This window comes from Physcomitrium patens, chromosome 7, assembly GCF_059467195.1.
Source record: "Physcomitrium patens ecotype Gransden chromosome 7, ASM5946719v1, whole genome shotgun sequence".
NCBI classification, from domain to species: Eukaryota; Viridiplantae; Streptophyta; class Bryopsida; order Funariales; family Funariaceae; genus Physcomitrium; species Physcomitrium patens.
The window spans coordinates 3,090,425-3,112,782 of NC_143416.1; the positions used below are offsets into that span (position 1 = coordinate 3,090,425).

At 39.4% G+C, this 22,358-nt stretch overlaps 3 protein-coding genes across 3 annotated transcripts; 2 read left to right on the top strand and 1 right to left on the bottom strand.

The window, feature by feature from the left end:
* Window positions 1-1,346: 1,346 nt before the first annotated feature.
* LOC112284576 (uncharacterized) lies at window positions 1,347-3,966 on the top strand. The gene is made up of 5 exons (XM_024524477.3): window positions 1,347-1,706; window positions 2,051-2,476; window positions 2,571-2,727; window positions 2,836-3,389; window positions 3,572-3,966. The coding sequence occupies exons 1-5, from the start codon at window positions 1,620-1,622 to the stop codon at window positions 3,662-3,664; spliced, it is 1,317 nt and encodes a 438-aa protein (XP_024380245.1). The 5' UTR covers window positions 1,347-1,619; the 3' UTR covers window positions 3,665-3,966.
* On the top strand, window positions 3,677-10,396 carry LOC112284577 (2-oxoisovalerate dehydrogenase subunit alpha 1, mitochondrial). Its single transcript, XM_024524478.3, has 10 exons — window positions 3,677-3,773; window positions 6,192-6,655; window positions 7,135-7,272; window positions 7,498-7,680; window positions 7,889-8,046; window positions 8,290-8,389; window positions 8,624-8,735; window positions 8,979-9,118; window positions 9,308-9,493; window positions 9,738-10,396. Exons 1-10 carry the CDS (start codon window positions 3,677-3,679, stop codon window positions 9,906-9,908), a joined length of 1,749 nt encoding a protein of 582 aa, XP_024380246.2. The 3' UTR covers window positions 9,909-10,396.
* Window positions 10,397-11,600: 1,204 nt separating this feature from the next.
* On the bottom strand, window positions 11,601-12,790 carry LOC112284578 (uncharacterized). The gene is made up of 4 exons (XM_024524479.3): window positions 12,656-12,790; window positions 12,368-12,504; window positions 12,058-12,156; window positions 11,601-11,876 (listed from the first exon to the last, which is right to left on the bottom strand). Exons 1-4 carry the CDS (start codon window positions 12,710-12,712, stop codon window positions 11,663-11,665), a joined length of 507 nt encoding a protein of 168 aa, XP_024380247.1. The 5' UTR covers window positions 12,713-12,790; the 3' UTR covers window positions 11,601-11,662.
* Between the last annotated feature and the right edge of the window lie 9,568 nt (window positions 12,791-22,358).

Genomic DNA, 22,358 nt, shown 5'->3' on the forward strand with positions numbered 1-22,358 from the left:
AAGATAGGCTTATGCAGGCTTTGTCTTGTAGGTTGTGTGAGGGTTTTTACACACAAGTGGAGTCGCCGATTGATAATGGAGAACTTGCTGAGGGTTGCGGCAGTCTGTGGTGCTGTTCCGAAGCACAATATGCGGTGGGGTGGAAGGCAATCGCTACCCCGCTTCACATGCGTAACGACCCTGTTGTAGGTGATTTGGTAGCTCACATCGTCTACAGAAGTTGCCGCCTTGGCATTTTATCACCATGCACTTTATCAAACTGTCAACCGTTTCCACGATGAGTTGACGATTCCCGGCCTGCATTGGTGAACAGGTTGAACAGACATTGACAATATGTCGCCCATATGTAACCACACAAAATCATTGACGATCCTTTTACGACCCGATTTCTGTCGATGACGCTTCCTTCTGAACTTAATGATCGTCTTGTCGAAACCCTAATCTGACAACGAACCCGCTCAAGGGCATACGATGAAGCGGAGGCGTCGAGATGGAGGACAAGGTGGTGGTGATTGAGAGCGGATATGAGCATTCACAGGGCACGCATGATCCACTAAGCAAACGCACAAACTGCCCCATCGGTCCTTGCACTGCGTTTTTTACAATGTCCATCCAGTGCCGTTGGGAAACATGTATAATTCTTCCCCTAAGACCCCGGAGTTTGGTTTCATGGTCTCCGTCATTGTGATCAACAGACTGTGGAGCTTGTTTTACCGCAACCAGCTCGGCGACCACGATCCTTCTCGAGCTACTACCTCGGCGAGCTCTCTCGCCACTCTAGATATCACTCGCTCTGCAGGAGCGACTCGAAATTGGTCAATCTCAATCTTCGCAGGGTCCTGCTTATGTTTATACGTGATGAGATACAGAAATTCCTAACTAATTTAAATTTAAAACAATTTTCGAGAACAAAAACTCGAATAAGCTGCAACGTTGTCGTTTCCGGAGTGTCGGAGAATTTCGACAGTGCAAGGATGTTTGAAAATATCGAACCTGGCTCGGGGATGGCCAAGCTGTGAAGCTTTTTAAACACAAAGACGCATCACACACAGTCACAAGTATGTCAAAGAGGTGAGCTAAAATGATACAACCAAAAAAACAGAATAAAAAATAGCCCTCCTCCGATTATGCAGTCTACAGTGTGTCCGAATTAATCCAAACACAATCTACGACTGGAATTAGCGTTAGTAATGCAACCAAAGAAAACGACGAGATTCTCTTCAGCTCCTGCTCTTTGAACCCATGTCTGCTAAAACTTCGCATCGAATTACAAAATTGGTAGGAATCCATGCAGGGTCTCAGAGCTAAATCCGGAACGTCTCATTCGGAAATTCAATTGCGAGAGCGTGCCTGTGACAAAGCAAAGACGCTCCGCGAGAAGCTGAAGTGAATGTAACAGATGTAAAGATAACTCGCTATTTATGTAATCCTGAGGTACATATGCCTTGGAGTATTTTTTGAGAGTTCATCGGAATGTCATGTACGGGCCGTTACGGCGATAGAATAGACTCTTCCCTTCCAGGTAGCCCGGTTACTCTCCGACTCCAATCCAGTTCCACTCCCCACAGCACGGCTTCCGGTTTTGCCCAACTCGTTTTGAAGCTTGAAACGGTCTGCAGATGGAGAACGGCGATGCAGACAGCATTGAGGATGGCAATGTGGCCACCTTGTCGGAGTACATTGACGACATCGAGGCGCAGGAACTGGTATGTACCTCTGGAATTTCCTCAACGTCTCTGTGATCATGTTGTAGCTGGATGCGCGAGTTTTGGGCATGGTGCGTTAGAGTGAAAGAGTTTTTGACGAATTTTCAAGTGGATGCGGCGTTGGGGTTTTTCCTTCTTCCTGTTTATGGCCGTAAGGGCCATGAACTTACCAAACTCTGCGTAGTTTCTTCGCTCGGTAAGGCAGTCTCTGCTTGTAAAGAACGTTTAATGTATCCAATAGCGGGCGATCGGTGAGCGTCCTTGAGGAGAGTGTGTAATTGAAGCGCCACAGTCGTGGTTTAACCTAAATAGGGGTTACAAGACAACTTTTGGGTGTTCGACAGGAAGCCGATCTTGTGCTCGGTGGGGACGAAGGCAAAGAATGTACTTACAGGCAGGGGTACATGAAGAGGCAAGCCGTGTTCGCATGTCTCACCTGTAAACCCGATGGAGGAGCTGGTTTCTGTACCGCGTGCTCCTTAGCGTGTCACGACGGTCATGAGGTAGTGGAGCTTTGGACACGACGACATTTTCGATGTGACTGTGGAAACTCCAAATACGGAGAAGGTATCTGCAAGCTACAAGCCAACAAGGACATTGAAAACTGTGAGAACAGCTACAACCAGAACTATACAGGCGTTTATTGCACATGCCACCGTGTATATCCAGATCCAGACCCCGGCAGTGAAGCCTTGGGGGAGATGCTGCAATGTTGTATCTGCGAAGACTGGTTTCATGAGCGCCATCTTGGCCTCCCGCCCACCCTTCAGGTTTGTGGTTCTCGTCTGACGTTTTTTGCAACTTCTGCAATTTAATTAATTTTTGGTACTAGTTTCATTGCATAACCCTAACCGCCTGCTGCAGTTTCCAAGAGACGACGAAGGAGAGCCTACATTTGAGGAGATCATATGCCAGGCTTGTGTGCCGCGATGCTCATTCCTGTCAAAATACCCCGAGGTTTTGATTCAGCCAATTGCAGATGAGCATGTCGAGTGCGTTGAGGTTAAAGAAATTAAAGCAGGTAACCTTGACGACTTCTTGTCCATCAATATATAAGTGGAAAACAATACTGACACGACCATCATCGATACGTTCTAATATGAGCAGATTTAGTTGATTCTTTATGCAGGTGCTGAGGAGAGGATAACTGATGTTCACGAGTCTGAGCGCCACGTTAACGGAAGTTGTTCACAGAATATCAAATCTGAGATTGCCTGTGAGTCCTCGAATGGAGGTGCAGTACATGCCTGCAAAGCAGACCTTGAGAGACGGGAGCCAGTCCCTGAGTCCTCAAACGAAGGTAATGCTGGTGATGGTCCCTGCAAACCAGACCACGACATGTCTGAACCTGCGAGTGATGCAAATGGAGATCATTGCTGTGCATTGAAAGAGGGAGCTTCAAGTGCGGCGCTTGAACCTGGTCGGCCAGTTTTTCTGAGCAAAAGCTGGAGATCGCAGCTGTGCAGGTGTTCCTCATGTCTGCTCATGTATACAGAACGGCGGATAAATTTCCTCTTGGATCCGGAGGACACATTACAGGAGTACGAAGCGTGTGCAAAGCGGAAGAGGGAGGAGTCTCGGGATTCTGTGGGCTCAGATTTCCTCAAGAATTTGGGTCATGTGCAGAGGATTGAACTTCTCCACGGTCTCAACGACATGACCGCCGAGCTCAAGTCCTTTCTGGTATCTTCCTCTTCCTTTTCCCACTCCCTCCTTCAATCATCCATGCTTTTGTCGATATCATTTTTCTCTCATTCACAAACCAGCCTTTTACTTCGACCGCCGCTGTGCGTAAGGAACTACAATTACAAGGAGTAATCGATCAACGAATTTATGGTTTGATTGTTTGCTTTTCTTAACTGCAGACACCATTCGGTGAAACTGGAAAGACCGTCACAAGTGCTGACATCCAAGATTTCTTTGAGAGCCTCAATAGCAAGCGGCGTCGCCGAAACTGAGAGGGCCAAGCCATGTCTCACAGACTGAATGTTGTGCACTTTCTACAAAACATGGTTCTCATGCATTTTTCACTTCAGTGGATTCCTCTCCAGCTTTGGGATTTAATGTGTGGGTGCTTTGCAGATTGACAACAGTTTTCCCAACTAACGTTTTCTCTGTGGCTGCTTGTTTTACTGATTTTCGATTGGATTGTATCATTGCCAGTGTCGTCTATTGATGAACCCTTTATGACCCATTTAGTGAAGGCCTTGAAATCGTGTACCCACTGAAACATGCTAACGAGATGTGAAGTTCAAGGTAATAGTTCTACGTCTCCGAAATTTTCTTGCTTCGTCATTAATTTCCATCGCTTCTTATTTTACGTTCAAATTACCGTTGTACTTGGCTGGTGTGACTTCATCCTGCCGGATGTGCTCTCGAAACATTGGTTAATCAACTCGAAAAGTGCGAACAATCCACTTAATCGGACCAAGTTGTTGTCACTGGAGAAGTATAGTTGCATAAGTTTGTCAAGTTTGGAATCAAGTCTAAGCTTTTGTTTGGAACTAATAATGCTCCTCCCATTACTAATCCCCCGAAAACTAATAACCTCTGAATTCTAATAATATAGGCCATGGTGAGGCCATTTGGTTAATTGTGATGATAATAATTGCAAGAATCTTAGTTGTTGCATTCAAAAATATTTCACAATACTTCAATATGATTTCAAACATTGAAAGTTATTTCTAAATTTTAAATGAATGGCAAGCAACCTCTTATTTTGAAATGCATTTATAGTTTTAAAACAACATGTATCTCTAAGATACTGCAAGTTTGAAGGTATTTGAATATTTTGATGTATCCGAACGATAAACTTCTATGGTTAATGCCTATTTTTAATTCATTGTGTGGATAAGTTGGTTACTTCTTTTTTAGTATGTAAATTCTTTTTGTCAACGAATCTTATATATTGTATATACAATTGCTGCATGGTATAAATTTCTGTGTTTGTTTTTTAACATCTATCACGATGTATTAATCTTCTAGGTTTAAATATGTGTGATCTATTACTATGCTTAAAATCAAAAAAAATTAACATGGTCACCAAATTAAAAAAGTAGATATTTCTTTGTTGTTGTATTGCTGTTTTAAATATTGAAACAAAAAATATAAATATAAATAATTTTAAAGAAATCAAATTTTATTTGTATAAACATATTAATTTTTAAAATTCTTTAAAATCCAAATTATTAATTACTGGAAAAAAATGAAGTGTATTTATACAAAAAATAAAAACAAGAAATTTTTTTTTTTTACAAAATTATGTATGTATATATATACATATATAACTTAAAAAAATATCATAAATTAAATATGAAAAGAAAGGAATATTTTAATATTTCATTAAAAAGTTTTTCTTACTAAAGTTGTCTGGTTATTGACAATCTGTATCATTGTTTATCTTTATCGCAATCTATTTATTAAAAAAAAAAAGCTCATTTTATTAGTAGTTTTGCAAAATTTATCAATTGAAAAAATTTTAAAATTGTACTTGAGAAATTAATAATTTTTATGGGTGCTTAAGAAAGATATTATAACTGAAAGATTTGCAACTTCCTATTGGAACTTTTGCAATCTATATTGTCTCGTTAATTTCAAAGATTGAATACTAAGTAGATCTAATATAAATAAATAAAAAAATCTACAATATCTTGAAGGTTAAACAATTCAAACAAGAATTGAAATTGAAGATTGAAAGATTAATCTAACTTGGAAGGAGTAGAATTTAAAAACTCAAATAAAAAGAATGAAGGATCTATAATCTAAAATAAGAACAATATAATTAAAGCTTGAAGTCTATAAAGTCTATATTGATTTGGCAAGAGATTTGTTGATAAACCATGCATGCCTACAAGTAATACTACAATCTTTTTGAGTGGTTTTGTCAACACCAAAGAAACCTCCTATATTAAGTAATAACATTCAATCAAAACAAATTATAAATATAAAGAGTTATTTTTTGTTAATAGAGACACTAAAATATACTTACAATTAGAATTTGTGGAATAAAGTCTTCTTATGCATAAATAAATCAAACAAAAAGATGAGATTTTGCATACAAAGTTAAAAAGAATATAGAAGTTAGTCAAAATTTAGAGTAGAAAGCACTTTTTAGTAAAGGTAGCAAAGCACAGTAATATTATGTTGCAAGAATATTTTTTGGCATATATCCTCATTGGAGATTTAGATGCCCATTTCATATTGTGTTATTATACAACAAAATTTAACTTTTCAACAAAATAATAGAAAGAATGCTAATATGATATTATTTAATATACTCATATGAATAGTATTTAAACTACATATAATTATAAGAAATTATTAGCAAATAATGTTGGTTAGTTAATGTGAGCAGTGAGAAGAGGAACCTCCGAAAGTGCCCATGATGGCGAAATGCGAAGAATTTATTGAAGCTCCAAATCTGACGTCGGCAGACTTACAAACATGTTGGCTGACGAAGACGTGAGTCAGGATCCGACGTGGCAGGCACATCTTCATTAGCGACGAATCAGGCTGAGTTGGCAGCCCATCCACGTACGCAACTGCCTAGTAAGTGGCAACACTACTGCACCTACAAAGGGAAGGCCAGGCCACTATCGCCTTTCCCCGTAGGTGCGTTTGAACTGGGAGGCTTTGTTGTTGTTGTGAGATGCGGAGCTTTTTTGCAGCGATCGCCGTCCGCTGCCGTGAATTCGCCGATTCTTCCCGTTTCTCGCATCGGTAGTTTGCCCTCTATGATGGTGCCCAAGCCGGCCTCCAGCTGGGCCCGATTGATCACGACCGGCTTGCTTCGTCGTCCGTCGCATCCCTTCCACGCTTCGCGCTCCACCATTGCTCCAGTTCGATTTCCTTCTTCGCCGTCGTGTGGTCCTTTCGCTTCCGTCTTGCGCGAACGCCAATTCTGCTCGAGTTCCTCTAGCGGCGACGAGAGCGAGGATCATCTTGATGAGGTTTGCGTTGTGCTTAACTGCACGTCTCGTTTTGTTCATGTTTTATCTACGGAGGTTTACATGAGATTCTGTGATTTTTTTTAGACGGATGTCTCGCATGTACGAGGAGAGTTACAGATTGTGGAGATGTGTTGCTTTTTTATTTTTTTGTTAGTAGGATGGTTTTAAGCGTATTGGGATCAAAACTTGTGCTCCATGTGGTGGTATCTTGCTAATTTGGCTAGAGGTCGTTTGTGAAGATGCATCTGGTGTAGCACAATCAAACTATATCTTCGCATTTTTCTTTAAAAAGATTCTATATTTCATTCCAGCATAATTCTATGGATCGATGGAACAGAGCAGTGTATGAAAATTGTGTCATTTCGGGATGTATCAGTTGTATCAAAGAGCTGGAAGCGATTGCTTGACTTTCCGCACGAGATAGTGTGCAATTCAATGGCCCGATTTTGTGATTTACCCAAGTTATTTTTTATTCGCAGTTTCTCGACTTTCCTGGGGCTAAGGTTGGGTTTATCAACAAAATCAAGTTCACAGCGGAGCGACCGCAGGAACCGGTGCCCTGTTTTCGTGTCCTGGACGATCATGGGCGCCTTATAAAGGATGCTTACATGCCAGAGGTTGGTAGATGCATCACGACATGTGCTAACTTAGACAACAACGAAGCATTTATCTATTTTCCTTCACATCCATTTAGCTATCTGGCTAGCTGTCTTTCTTTCTTGCTTGCATTCTGCTACGAACAATCAATTGCAATCTCTGCTATGGATGCATGCTACCATCATTTTTGGATATATTCAGCATGGTTTTTGATCTCATGTAGACATTTGGATGATGTAATCCAGGTGGATAAGCCTCTTGCAATTAGGATGTACCAAAATATGGTGACCCTTCAGGTTATGGACACTTTATTCTTCGAAGCGCAGCGACAAGGTCGGTTCTCGTTTTACTTGACCACGTTCGGAGAGGAAGCCATCAACATTGCGTCTGCAGCTGCACTAAATAATGACGATATGGTGTATGCCCAGGTGAACTGATCTCAGGCATCTTTTGAATCCCCTAAGGGCTTAGATTAAAACAAGACTCGAACGAAACCTATGCAGGGCTTAAGCAGTGATACAAGAAACTATTCCGAGCTTTAATGTTCAAATTGGAATGTGCACGTGTTGTGATCCCTTTCTCTACGTCTCACAATAGATAAATTGACTAGAACATTTTGTTTCGATTCTTATGCAGTATCGAGAACCAGGCGTGCTGATGTGGCGAGGTTTCACCCTTAAAGAGTTTGCCAATCAGTGTTTCTCGAATGTTGCTGACTACGGTAAGGGTCGTCAGATGCCGGTGCACTACGGCTCAGCAAAGCTTAACTACCCTACTGTTTCATCACCTATCGGGTGAGGCTTCACCTGCTCTTCAAAAGCCAAGTTTAGCTTGAATTGATATTCATAGATCAAGTTACGTCATGATCTGTAGTGCTACTGAGATCCTCTGCACTTTATGTCGTGGCTTGATCTCGGAATTTTTTGTGTCCAGCTCGTACATTGCGAACATGTTGTTCAAATTAATGGATTTAAGTCTCTAGGCGCATCTATCCTGTGGTTACCCACATCTGATATGTCTGCTACGAGCTTTTGCAGAACGCAGCTTCCACATGCGGTTGGTGCAGCATATGCTTTCAAGATGGACCAGAAGCCCCTTTGCACGACAACTTTTTTTGGCGAAGGTGCTTCAAGTGAGGTATGTAATTCGCTGATTTTGTACCACAACATCAATTTGGAGGTTCGCCATGTACGATCACTTTTAACGCCTGCAATCCTTCACGAAAGGATGACGATTTCATTTTTGTTTTTTAGTTTTTTTATTTATTTTATTTTATTTTTCTCGAGTGCATTTCAGTGCAGTCATTTTTGGTGAAAAAACCGATGGTAATATTTGACCTCAGACGTTGACGAGCTCCCCGTCTTCTTCCAGGGTGATTTTCACGGGGCGATGAATTTTGCAGCTGTTCTAGAAGTACCTGTTTTATTTATATGCCGTAATAATGGATTCGCTATCAGCACTCCAGCTTCCGAGCAGTTTAAGAGTAAGATGCACCTCTTTGACTGATGTACCCATATATTATCTTTACAGTTTCGGCCCTCTCCTTTAGAAACTTACTGTTGAATGTTCTGTGTGTACATATTAGAAGGGTTTCGATCTCGTCTTTGAGAAGTGGTAGATCTTCAATTCATTGTACTATTCAACTAATGTCAACTTTAGTTAGTGTAGTGAATATTTTTTATATTTCCGCCATTGTACTTGTCTCACTAGCTGTTTGAATGAGAAGGTGATGGGGTAGTTGCGAAAGGTCACGCATATGGAATGAGAAGCATACGTGTTGATGGCAATGATACTCTTGCAATGTATGCTACGGTCAAAGCTGCACGAAAGATGGCCGTGGAGGAAAGCCGACCCATCCTTATCGAGGTAGAGCTAAAATTCACTCTCTATTTCTCTAGCAGACCCAAGAACATTTTTTCCTTTCAACTGGGCACTAAGTTGTTCACCACACTATATCGAAGTAAGTGTTGTACGGACCTTGAACACGTTCAGCATTAAACTTGTTTGCTCTTCGTTGCTAGCTGCTGAAATCTTGCCCAATTGGATTGAAAACAGGCATTGACGTACAGAGTAGGTCATCACTCAACATCAGATGACTCTGGTAAGTACCGCAAGGGTGACGAGATGCAGCACTGGAAAACAATGCGTGATCCAGTTTTGCGTTTCCGACGTTGGTTGGAAGGAGAAGGATGGTGGGACACGGATGCAGAGCAGAAGCTTCGATCCGATGCACGCAATGAGGTTTGCCATTCGTTAATTCATCTAGTTGTTTGCAGATACCGATTACAGAGTTGAATTTGCTGCTGGTTCGACCAGGTAGCATGCTAGTTCTCTTTTATACTCAGAATCCTGGAATTAAGTCGGCTTAGTCGGTATGATTGGTGAGCCTTTGTTGCTGTCGTGCTTGACTAACTTGAAAGGTTTGCTTTTTTTGTGAATATATCAACCTGGAGCTGATTTTGGGATTTTGCTACTGGTGGTTCAGGTCATCTCGGCCTTGCAGAGTGCGGGCAGTCAAATGAAACAACCCCTAACAAATTTGTTCACGGATGTATATGACACCATTCCCAGAAATCTCATACAACAAGAAAAGGAACTGAGATCAACTGTGGGAAGACATCATGAGGATTATCCATCTGATGTGCCCTTGTACTGATATCTTAAAAGATGAAGCTTGAAAGATATCAGGTGTTGATATGCCTTGCGATTGTGAATCCATACGTTAGATACTATTCAACAGGTCAGAAGCTTCTGAGTGCTACCTCCACAATGACCTATCTGTTTAATATGCACATCTGTACATTCTGTTCTTGTAATATAAATTCTCTCGAAGCAGTAGTCAGCGGATGAAGCAGTTGTCAGAAGGATTAAGCAATAGAGTTTCACAAGCATAGTTGAAGTCACTGCTGGGTAGCACAAGCGCTGCATAGACCAACTTAGGATTGAATACTGGTTTGATAGAGGGAATCTTTGGAACCCTTATTAAAAAAGTGGAGCTAGAATCATAGTGCTTCGTCTTCCTACTAATTTCTTACCTCTACAATTTCACGATAATTAGTGATATGGAGATTTCTTTGGATTTGAAAACTGATCTTTTTTTTCAAGGCTTGAGATTTTAATCAATGACATCAATGAACAGCAAAAGCATGGCTGATGAGCTTATTGCATATTTTCACATCTAATTCTATTAGCAATTGTAGTTGTTGTAACCAAGCAACTAAAATGTGGAGCATCCACTCAAAGACAAGTGTTAAACTACCAGCAGTCTTCGAAACAAGATTATCATGAACCCCTCAAGAAGCGGCTGGAGTAGTCTTCGATTTCTACTAGGTTTTTGTTATAATCAATGCTCTCAACTCTTCTTTCTTACTAATGAAATCCACAGCCATATGCTGCGTTTATGAGTATAAAAATCAAAAGGGCATTACATTAAATTTAGCATGCTGTTGTGCTATCTGTACTGCTTATAATACATCCTGTCTCCATTTCAAAATACTAAACAAATACGTGGTGTGTGCAAGCATTTATCACGTGGTACCCAATTGTGCCATGCCTACAAACATCGATAATAATTGCTAACGTACAAGTCAACTTTAGTGCCAGTTGATGTTATGCTATGATAGGTAAACAGTTTGTAAATGAATTTTTCTTCAAAATTATTTGATTATACGGCCCTCATTAAAGCTTACACGCTAAGAACATTCACACTAAAGCTAATTCAAAAATTTGTTAGCCAGACTAATTGTTGTGCTGGTCAAGCTAAATAAACATAAAATTCCATGATTCATTATAAACATTTCTTAATAATTGTGAAGATGATTAAGCGTTATGACATTAGGTATACACAAGCCTGTTCCACTAATATTAACCAGATTGCGCAAAATTGATAGATTTTAGTAGAGATAATCGAAAAACAAACAAGAGATTTCTTTCTTGAATAGGTGGTTGGAGATAACTCTTGATGCAATGTTTGAAATACCTAAACTATGCATCATGCACTCCAAGTAAATGCCCAGTAATGTGGAATACGATTTAGAGACAGGTGCTGTTAGATGTCACTTTTCTATTAAACAAATAAGATTCTAATCGAGGATCAAAACAAATTTCGCATAACCATCATCACTTGTTTAGACACACATTAAGAGAAAAGACATATTGGAGAAGCAAGCATGGCAACGAACACCAACTCCACTTGCATGGATCTTTTTGAAACCATCTGCAAAATGATATTGTTTCTCAGTCTCGCTCATGTCAACTATTTCCAAAACCAGTAAAACGATCTGGGAATCAGTGGCAATCAAGCAATCAACCAGTACAACACTGACTTACTGTTGATCATCACATGATGTAAACAAAAGAAGAATGGATTGTATATTTGTACAGGAACATGATATAGGATGCAGACAGGCATCAAGCAGCTTTGGCACCACAACGATCTAACCCGGGATTACCACTGGCATGTATCTCAGCAAAGATCAGCTCTTGCAATGAAGACCAAGTACTCTCCTGAGGTCTACTAGACTGGCGCAGAAGCATGAAAGCTTGCTCTCTCAGAAAAGGACCTAGACCCTGCGCTAACCTTTGCTTTTCCAATGATAATCTCCGTCGATCTAACTCGGCCATCCTGCAAACAACATGATCTCGTCAGTGACAGAAAATTTGAACAGAAAACATGTACTTTTACATATTAAAGTCAAATGCAGTGTTTCTGACCAGTTGAAATTACTCTAACAGTCAGATAAGCTACGCCCACAACTTAACATCACTGATTAAGCATTAATGGTAAAGTCCAAAAGCGGGCGTACCTCAATGCAACAGAATTCCGAGGTCGGTGAAAATTTGAGTCAGAACCATTGCAGCCCGAAGGTGCAGCACCAGAGTCTTCACGGCGCACCTCCGAGTCACTGTCACATTTCCCAAGCATAATCTCATATACACCGGGCGATTCCACTCAGATAATCGGATATGATACGATATAGTTGTAAAGAGCCGTAGCCGTAAGACGACACCCGAGGAAACTCTAGATCGATTATTCATACAAAGCACTCCGCTAATTTTATTTTGGGTTTAAAAACTTTTCGGCGATACGTACAAGGTCCACGATGCTGTACATACCAGATTCTACTGCAAGTCTCCGTGGCATTATGGTTAAGTGTCGCACGGACACCAAAGTTTACTGTTGCGGACGAGCCTCTGGAGGAACTTCTGTGCCTAGTAAAAGTGGTGCTGGAAGTTGTCTTCTGGTGCGGCACCTGTCATCGCAACGGAAGGAACATGTAGGTTCAAGGAAGAATAAACATAAAGCAAATGTCACTTGAGAGAGAAGAAATGTTGAACAGAGAACCACAAAATGTCATTGAGCTGTAGATGCAGCACAACGAGACGAAATGCAAAGAAACTCACCTGATTCATAATGCCGACTCCCGACAGACAGAGGGGCAGTCCACCTCCCTTCGACATCTCCACCCGACAAAAAAAAAACGGCTTCTGTCGAAAGTTCGACGGATTCTGAAGTTGTATTCTACGCCTTGTCACCCTACGTAGATTTCAATCAAATGTCTTGCTGATCTGCAACCGCAGCCTTCAAAGAAATCTACACTCTTACGATCTGAGCATGCGACTGCAATGCAAGAGATCCGCACACAGCCAGCACCAGACCTCCGAAAACCTGCCTCAAAATAACCGAGAATGTCCAATACCACGAAGCCGATCCAAACAGCTCCTACGATACACGACACAGAACCAGAGCCTCCCCTTCGCACATTCCACAAAAAGACTCAGGGAACGTAACCCAAAGAGAAAAGAACCCCGATCGGTAGAACCCCTAGTTTACAACCACTAAAAGAAGCTGGCTGAGGCTGCGGTGTAACGCGCTTCCCCGCCTTCGACTTCCACCCACCTTCCTCCAAAAAAACCTACAAAGAAAACCTCGCAAACGAGACCACCGTCTGGGAGAAAATCTACAGGCAAGATCGAGGATCGGGAAGCTCAGAGAGGGTTAAGTCTGCGAAAGCAAACATTGCTATGTAGCCCGTCCTCCGAATGCCACGAGCAGATTTCGCAGCACAGAGCACGTCGGCAGGGACTGCGTCAACGCAGACCACCCCAGCAGAGATAACATGTACCCTTGACGGAAAAGGGGGAAATGAGAATCCGAAGAGTGGAAAACGGCAAGTGCTCCGGAGCAGCAGCATCGATAGAGAAAGAGAGTGAGCGCGAGGGTGTGGCGATGGCAGCAGCAGGACGAGGTTGGTTGGTTGTTGGGGTGTGGGCGCGGCGATGGTGGCAGTGCCCGTGGCCAGCTCCACCATAGGGACGCGACGCAACGCGACGCGAGACAACTGCTGCCCTGCAACAGGTGGCGACTCGCTCAAAGTCTCGTCCTGAATCTCGACCTGAGTCTCAAAAAGTGGGCTGGAGATGCAAGGCTGGACCACAGCGACGTTCTCTTCTAGTTATCTGTCCATCTAGTCGGGAACTGGTCCACGTAATTGTCCTCGGCGTTCCTCCCTCGTTCCCCTTCACGTTCCCTTCGAGTTCCCCTTGAAGAGCTGCCCAGCCTTTCCAATATATGTCTGTAAATGTGTGTGGGTGTAAATAAATAAAAAAGAACATGAACTTGTGCTTCTGAATTTTGAGTACAGCTTTCTCATATTTGAAACATATTTCAATTTTTCATTATTTGTGATTTACGTTCCCAGACAATTTTAATTTTATTTTTTTGTCATTTTGAATTATTTTTTCTTTAATTAGATTAATTTGTGTGTTTTTAAAAAGTTTCATTGATTCAAAACAAATACTATTTATTCTATTTTCTTAAAATAAAAATATTCTTTACATTATTCATAGAATCAAAATATACAATACAAATAACAAACTAAATTTTATATCATTACAATTTTAAATAACCTTATTACAAATAAAAAAACATTAATGTTAAATAACCTTTTACATATTGAATCATGCTCCAAATGATTAAACTTGGATAATACATATATATATATATATATATATATATAGAGAGAGAGAGAGAGAGAGAGAGAGATAAGAATATTAAATTGACCTTGGCTATTACTAAATTGACCCACCCATCTTAACCATAATGAAAAATAAATAAATAACTAAAATAACCTCTAGATTCATTTCTCTAATAAAAAAACAACCACATTCCTCTAATACTAGATCCACAACCAATAAAAAAAACAACCACATTCATCATGATTACCATATTCATCATCATGTGTGGATCAATTTAGTAAAATCATAGGTCTATTTAACATTCCCATATATATATATATATATATATATAAAAGATCTTGATGCTAAAACATTGATCCCAATCCCACTTTGGCTACCTTAATATGTAATTTGTTATAGATTTTGTTTAAACATCTTTTTGGTTGGCCTTTGATTTATTCATATCTCATCCTTCAATGTTTTTAAATTTTAAATTTTTGTGGATAGGTGCAAAGAGTAGCTTTGCATTTTTCTATATTTCAAATTATTTTTATAACCACTTTAGATTATGATTAGATTTATATTTGTAGCAATTAATAACATTTCATAAATTTATTTGTATTACAAAGAATTTACAGATTTTATTGTAAATAAATTATTCTATTCAATTATTATCTATTTTGCCCGTGTGAGATTATTTTGCATAGACTTTTTAGATTCCAAAATAAAATATTATTATTTTATTTTTGAATATTTTTCTTAGTCATTTTTTTATCAGTTATTATTTATTTCGAAATAACTCATAAATCACTCAGCATTCAATTATTTAAAAATAATATTTTACTTATTGTGCTGACATATAAATAAAAGGTTAATGATTTATATATTAATAAATTAGTTATTTATAAAATAAACAAATATACACATTAAATAAGAAAATAAAATTTTATATCAAAATACCAATGTTGTTGAAATAAATCCAAAAGTAATATCACATCTACACAATTGTTTATTTATTATATTTTTTTTAGATCTATTGTTAAATTTTAAAATTTATTTATTTTTATATTTTGAGTTTTTTTTTTATTTTACTTTTTTTATATAGATCATAAAATTTTCCATCCATATGTGTATAAATCTAAATAAAAAAATAATTTTTTTATATATTATATAACAGTTTAAGCATATACTGGTATAATTCAGAATACATTTGGATTTTTAAAAATATAACTTCTAATTTTTTTTTTTTTTTTTTTTAAATCCTTTACCAAAGCATAATATAAGTTTTGTTAATACTATTTAGAAGCATATGCATTAAAGGATATTTTAGCATAAAAACATAGTGGTTTGTGACACATTTACTAAATAAAGAAGTTATTTTAAATAAGTACTAAGAGATATATCCAATTCTTGAGTTTGATCCACCGTTATGTAGCTTTATTTAATAACTTTCAACAAATCAAAGATATCTCCTTTATATTCTTTTGACAAGTTACAACTTCTTGTGAATATGTTCTTATTACTTTACTATCAATTTTCAATTTCATCAGCATTTTTCTCCATCAATACATCCTCTCTATCTAATACTTCTTATTAGCAAACTCAAATACAATAGAAGATAGAATAGGACATGATTGTTATTTTGTCCTTAACAGATGTAATGATGTAGTACTTATAAAGAGGCCCCTCTAATGTAGGACAAATTGTTTGATGTAGGACATTTTTCCACAACAAAAAAAGAAAAAAAAGAAAAAAAAGAAAAATGTTTCCTGTATTAAGACAAAGTTGAAAGATGACAACATTAAATGCAATCTAACAAATTTCTCATTGGAAGGGGTGTTGCACACCAAACAATGCCTTTTGCTTCACTACAAGAGAGGAAATAAAAAAAGAAAAAAATAATTCAATTTTAAATTATTAGTAATATCTAATAACATATTGCCTTTAATTATTAGTGGAAGTTTTGTGCCTTACATAACTTAAGACAGGATATGTAAAACAATGTCCTACATTGGAAGAGTGTGCTTGTGAACCACAAACAAGACCAAAGTTTGAATATATCAAATATCACATTTGTATCTGGAGCGAAGGAATTCACCACAAAACTCAGCTTGGCAAACAACTTTGGTACTCCAATTAAAGGGCCCCACAGCAACGCCAGGAACCCTCAAAGGCGGCGCTTTTAAAACCCACTACTTTTTTCTTATTGAGTAGCAGTAAGTTTTACTTTTTGGGATGCTTAACCCAAAAGTTTTCACAACTGGGTACCAGGATGAGTGCATTAAACATAACGCCGTCGTCCAGATACTCCTCCTCGGCGTGTTCCCCAATGCATTGTTTACAGAAAAGACAAAGAAAAGAAAAGAAAAGATTAGGATGAAGATGATTTTCTTTTCTTTTCAGTCGATCATCTTCATCCTAACCTTTGTATTCGAAGACTACGGGCTTGAGGTCTTGTCTAGCTTACATGCAGTTCTGTTGTCTCCTTTCTGCCTTGCACTTCTGGCAAGTGAACCTGTTTGTTGGAGTATATCGCATTTCGGGTTTCCGAGAATCTATACTTTCTAGCACAAGAGCACGACGCTCACGATCAGAGTCGGCTTCTTCACCTAGTGTAAAGAGTACATTCACTATAAATATACATTGTCAAGACAAACGGCGCCTTCTTCAGCATTACCTTCACCGGCTCTTTCTTTCCTCTAGACCTGCAGTATCGGGGCCCCACCTTCCAGCTCATGGTTACTTGCAATGTCCGTGATCAGATACACTTGTTGATACGTCAGTGATACGAAACCTGAAGTCCAGGAAAAATCAATATGGTGAAGATTATCTGGTGCTAACAAATCAACTCTATGATGCGATATGGAGCTCAGTACTTTCATCAACATGGTCTGGGTTCTAGACTTTCCCCTGGTCCTCTTCTTCCTCCTCGCAATCAGCCTCCATAGTTCTACCTTCGTTGTCCGCCTAGTAAGCTCATCCCGCTACGTGAACTCTTGAAGGTCTTGTCCTAAGAGGGTGCAGCTCCACTATTTCGGCATCTTTGAAATATTATGATGCTGGATTGTTGACATGCACCACGACATCTGATTAAGATGGTGGGTTTGAACGACGACAACTACGTTCTTTCTTCGAAGATGCTACGTTGTGATCAGCCTCATCTAGCTCAAGCAACGCACCATCTTTAGACGGAGATTTGCTCATAGATCCTGTAAACAGTAACAAACCGTTATGTCCTATTTTTTGCTCGTGTCCCACAATATCACAATACCCCATAACTAGTGTTAGGCTGTCCATGAAGTAAAAATAGCAGAAATAAACGTGTGACAATGAAAATATTAAATATATAATGAGGAACGGTGAAAAATAGTACATCCTGAATACCGAATTCTACGACCGAATAATTACTCCTAAAACAAGAACGTATGTTTGAGAATAGATTTGAAAATGATCAAAGCGACCCTTGGATAACCTCGACCAAAACATTGTCCATAAGTTTCAAGCAGCATGATGACAATCTGAAGTCGAAAGCAATCCTCTGGAGGATCCAGCACGTCTTGCTGCAATTTACCTACAAAAGTGAAGCGGCAAGTAAGAATCGAAACCTGAAAGCAGATAAGATTTAGACAGAAATTTACAAATCCATTATTGGCAACAAAATAGCAACAAATAGTAACCCAACGGAATAAGATATCATTCATGCATGATCGCTTAATAGTCCCAGAAGTTGAGTTTTGGTTTCTGAACGAGCACAAACAAACCATTATATCTACTGCCAGTGCAGGCAACATCGACTGCGTAACAGTAAAAAATGTTGAGAGTTAAATCTACAACAGGAACAATGAGACGGAGTAAAGAACATACAAAAGCTGTAAGCAAGACATAATTCTACCTGCATAGTCTACATCAATAATCTGGTATGCTGAAAAGCTGTGAAATGATTGATTCGTCAGTTATTTGCAAATGTAATTTACTGAACAATGAAAGGGAACTCAAAAAGGTATGAAAACATTTACCACCGAAGTTCCATGACCAAAGCAAATGATCAGGTAGAGAGTGTAAAAGATGGCAGGAGAGTCAATGAAGCGGTAGCAACTCGAAGAAATCGTATATGCAATGAGCCGCTAATGCGTCTTATACTTCAAACTCACGCTAAAAGCTTGAAGAACCTGAATGGTTTCACCTGATCATCTGTAAAGAGGATGTTTATTTAACCAGTTTACAACTGAAATGATGCAAAAACTCTTCATCTCCCCGCTGGAAAAAGCTTGTCCAAAACTCCATTCAGTGTATACCGAGACAAATTTGGAGAGGTGAGATACAGGCTCACGTTCCTACAGCAAAACACAGCGGACAATTTGTTACTGTATTTGATGCTGAGAAGATCTAAGCACAACACAATGTGATGGCTTTGACTAGTGAAGAATCATGCCCTCGTTAACCACAGCATTTGCAAATGCATCATCATGTCGGCTAAGACCAGTAGTTAAAGAGGCTATCAGGTGAAAATTGGCTGTATTTTCCTTTGAGGGCCTCCATGAAGCATTTCATCAATCCGCTCCATGGAAGCTTTCTCAACTGCCGCAGAACCCGATCAGTTGTGTTATCAAGATCCGCAGACAGTAGATTCCAGGTTTGCTGCAAAATAGGAAGTGAATGTCAACATCTCTGTTTGAGCAGGAAAGAATATCCTTCTGCGTAGTAAATAACACAAAGGCCGTTATCACGAGGACAGAACTGGGGGCAGCACACGGGTCACAAAAATAGGGAGGAATGTTTTTACTTGATACAAGTGTCGAAGGACTTAGGAGATACGAGCAGATCTCTCCTGTGGCTTACATGGGTAGTGAGCGTTTTCTCCAAGAGTACAATGTCGATCATCCAGGTTATTAACATTCTTGAGGCGCATTATAATCTCAAACACATATCCCTGACGTAAGGATGTCTCTGGAAGCTTAGGAAGCTTAGGAAGACTCTAACAATTTGCATGCCACGTCGATGTTGTGATGTGTAAATCGCCAGAACATGACTACAAAGGCAAGCACAAAGAGCTCAGATGAACGGTCACAATTGGTAATTAACCTGTATGGTATTTCAGTGTTAGGTCAAATGAAAAAAAAGAAAAGAAAATAGAAAAGAAAAAAAAAGAAAAAAAGAAAAAAAAAGAGGTTCTGATTACACGAAACATGAGGTAACACAGTCGCACTGCCTGCCAACTTGGCACAAGTGAAATGAGCTCTTAAATTATTCCAACAGACCCTCAAATAGCTTAATATGATGCCAGGAAATGGTACCTTGAGTTTTGCAAAGTCATCCAGGAAACCAACGTTCCTACTCTTGGACTTAATGTAAATTTGGTCCTACAGAACATTGCGACATTCAAAGACAATTTACAAGTCCTGTCATGAACTGTCTCAAGGAAGAAATGCGTAGACGCTACAGAAGCACTCTTTGCACTTCTCAATGGCTACTTCATCATAAAAGATACCGTCAGAATCATTTCTTCAAACCACAAACCGCACAATCATGAAGGTGTAAATATCAGTTCGAAATTGTTATCATTCATGAGCTTCAAAGTACTTCGAAAAGAATGAGAGCCTGCTTCCTTCTGCTGCTCTTTTTCATAAAATAGAACTCCTCCTGCAGAATAGTAAATGCATCGAGGGACAAAGAACATGATGCAAGCTCTTCTGTAAAATTCAGCTCTACCGTGTCAGGGAACACAAGAGACAGTATCATGGCAGAGGATATTATCATGGGAAAAATAATTCTTTCTTGCACAGTGGAACTCTTCAAAAAAAAAAAATAATCACAAAACATTATAAGCCATGGTGAGAATCAGCTATCTGCATCCTCAAACATGTGCAAAACTTAGTAAGATTTAAACAAACAGCATACCATCAACATTGTAGAATACTAGGTATGGAAAATTCATGTCAATGAAAGTTGCAACTTCAACAGATTTTTAACTTGCAAAATGGTCAACAAATCTCAAAACAACCAGTTCTGTCCCTGCAGTCTTCTGTCAACTCCTTTCCCCCTTTTCCTTCTAAACTCTCTTGGTCTGCCTTCTGGTTCTCTTTTCCTTTTTTTTTAATTTGGTTTGTCCTTTCCTGCTTCTCAATTCCTATCTTTGTCGTTTATCATTGTCTTTGAATTTCTCGGCAGTATCAGAGGTCAATTTATCATCTACAGCTGTTGACATTTCCAAAGCTAAAGTTTGTGTTTCTAGGCTCACAACTAAAGTATCCGATACCAAGCCAACAACTTCATCAGGCTACTGACAAAAGCTGACCATTAAAATGCATGGTAAAATAGGAGCACACACACACACACACACACACACATATATATATATATATATATATATATATAAACAACTGTATCCATACATTGCGCTTCACTCTAGCAAAAAATTGTTGCTAAGTTGTTGTACATTAGATGGGGAAACCATTTAAAAGGAAGAGTCCATGTACTCTTCAAATGAAGCAAAAACAAACATGAACAGCAAATGGACCTGAGTCAAAGTGCTCAGAATTCAACTCCACAGGTCCTATGCTAACTACTGAACTATGTTGATATTCCTGTGAGACCACAAACCAGCACATTATTTGAAGAGTTGAGTAGACAGCCTCGACAATGAAGGATGAGCACTAGTCCCCGGACTCCTTGCTCTTGCTTGCTCATGTACCACATTAAAATTAACCACTGAGAGAGAAGAAAAAAATACACCCACTACTTGCTCTGAAGCCCTTTGTGAAGCTCATGTTGTTGCCCTCCTGAGTCCAGCCTCTCCTAGTTTACAGCTGGGGCAAATTCTCTGGCAATGTTGCCAACATTTGTGTCAATACAACACAGCAATATCTCACAAATCCAACAGACAAACCTCCTCAAAAACATGCTATTCAGATATTCCAGAAAAATAAAAATAAAAACAAAAACTTCATTAAATTCAGTTAACATAGATGAATGCTATTGTTACCATTTAACATAGATGAATGCTACAATTGTAAATAATTCAAGGACTGAAAGAGTATAGGTTAAAAAAAACACAGACTGTGGATCAGGTAGAAAGAACCCAGGTCTGCATCAGTAGTTTGTGAGGCACTGTAGTCTACACTGTAGTAATATTTTTTAAAAATCATTTCAGACGATACTTATGAAGGCTTGTAAGAACGAATGTTAAACCAACGAACGATTCCCGCAGTTTAAGAAGCCGCCTACGGGAGATCTCGATCACGATGACGACAACGAACGCATGCCGCCGATTGATCGGAGCCTGTTTTCTAGATCCTGGACACGGAAACCACGAAGCCCTGGTCCACACACAACGGGCCGCTGCAAAGATGATACAGCGATGGGACGTTAAAGTTGAGAGTTAGAGCCTCGATTAGCAATCGGTTGATTACTGTTACTGGCGGTCTGGTGCAGCTCACACTGATCCGGAAGATGCAATAAGATAATAATAATAATAATAATAATACTCATAACCTTGGACTGGAATCATGGCGTAACAGATTCCAGCTAATCAGTGGGCGTGGTTTCCTAAGCACTAGCTCAGAGGTCGTAACCTTTGAAGACGAGCTAACGCATAGCCAATCGAGTTCTGGGTCATCCAGTTATGGTCTAACGCGACTGGGCCTCTCTTGAGAGATTGAGAGAGACAAGCATCGGGCGCCGGATTCGTGCATGATTTAACGGTACTTCGGTTACAATTGTCGGCGTGCTTGCTAGGAATACCATGCCACTGGGATATTGTGTTCACCAACATCTCTGACTCTTCAATGAGCTGGTGCAGTTGACGTTTTGGGACGCAATGGTTCATCGTGTTCAACCGGCGATCATACACAGAGTTTTACCTACTCTTCAGAGGTTCGATCTTCGTTTTGTTTTCATTACATTCATTTTTTACCGTCCATGACTCCTGTCTGATAGGATTGTGATTCAATGTGCCACGAGGAAGAGAGCTTTCGCCGTTTAGTCTGCTCGTTGCTCTGTTGCTTCTGTGGACAGTGTGTAACATGTTAATAATCTAGACAGTGCCATAAGTGAGTTGCATCCCCAGAAGCCGTTCAGATAATCAGATATTATCATCAGGGTGAAAGGTTGTCTGAAGTTTACGAGGAGAAGTGTAATCGGGCAGTCGGAT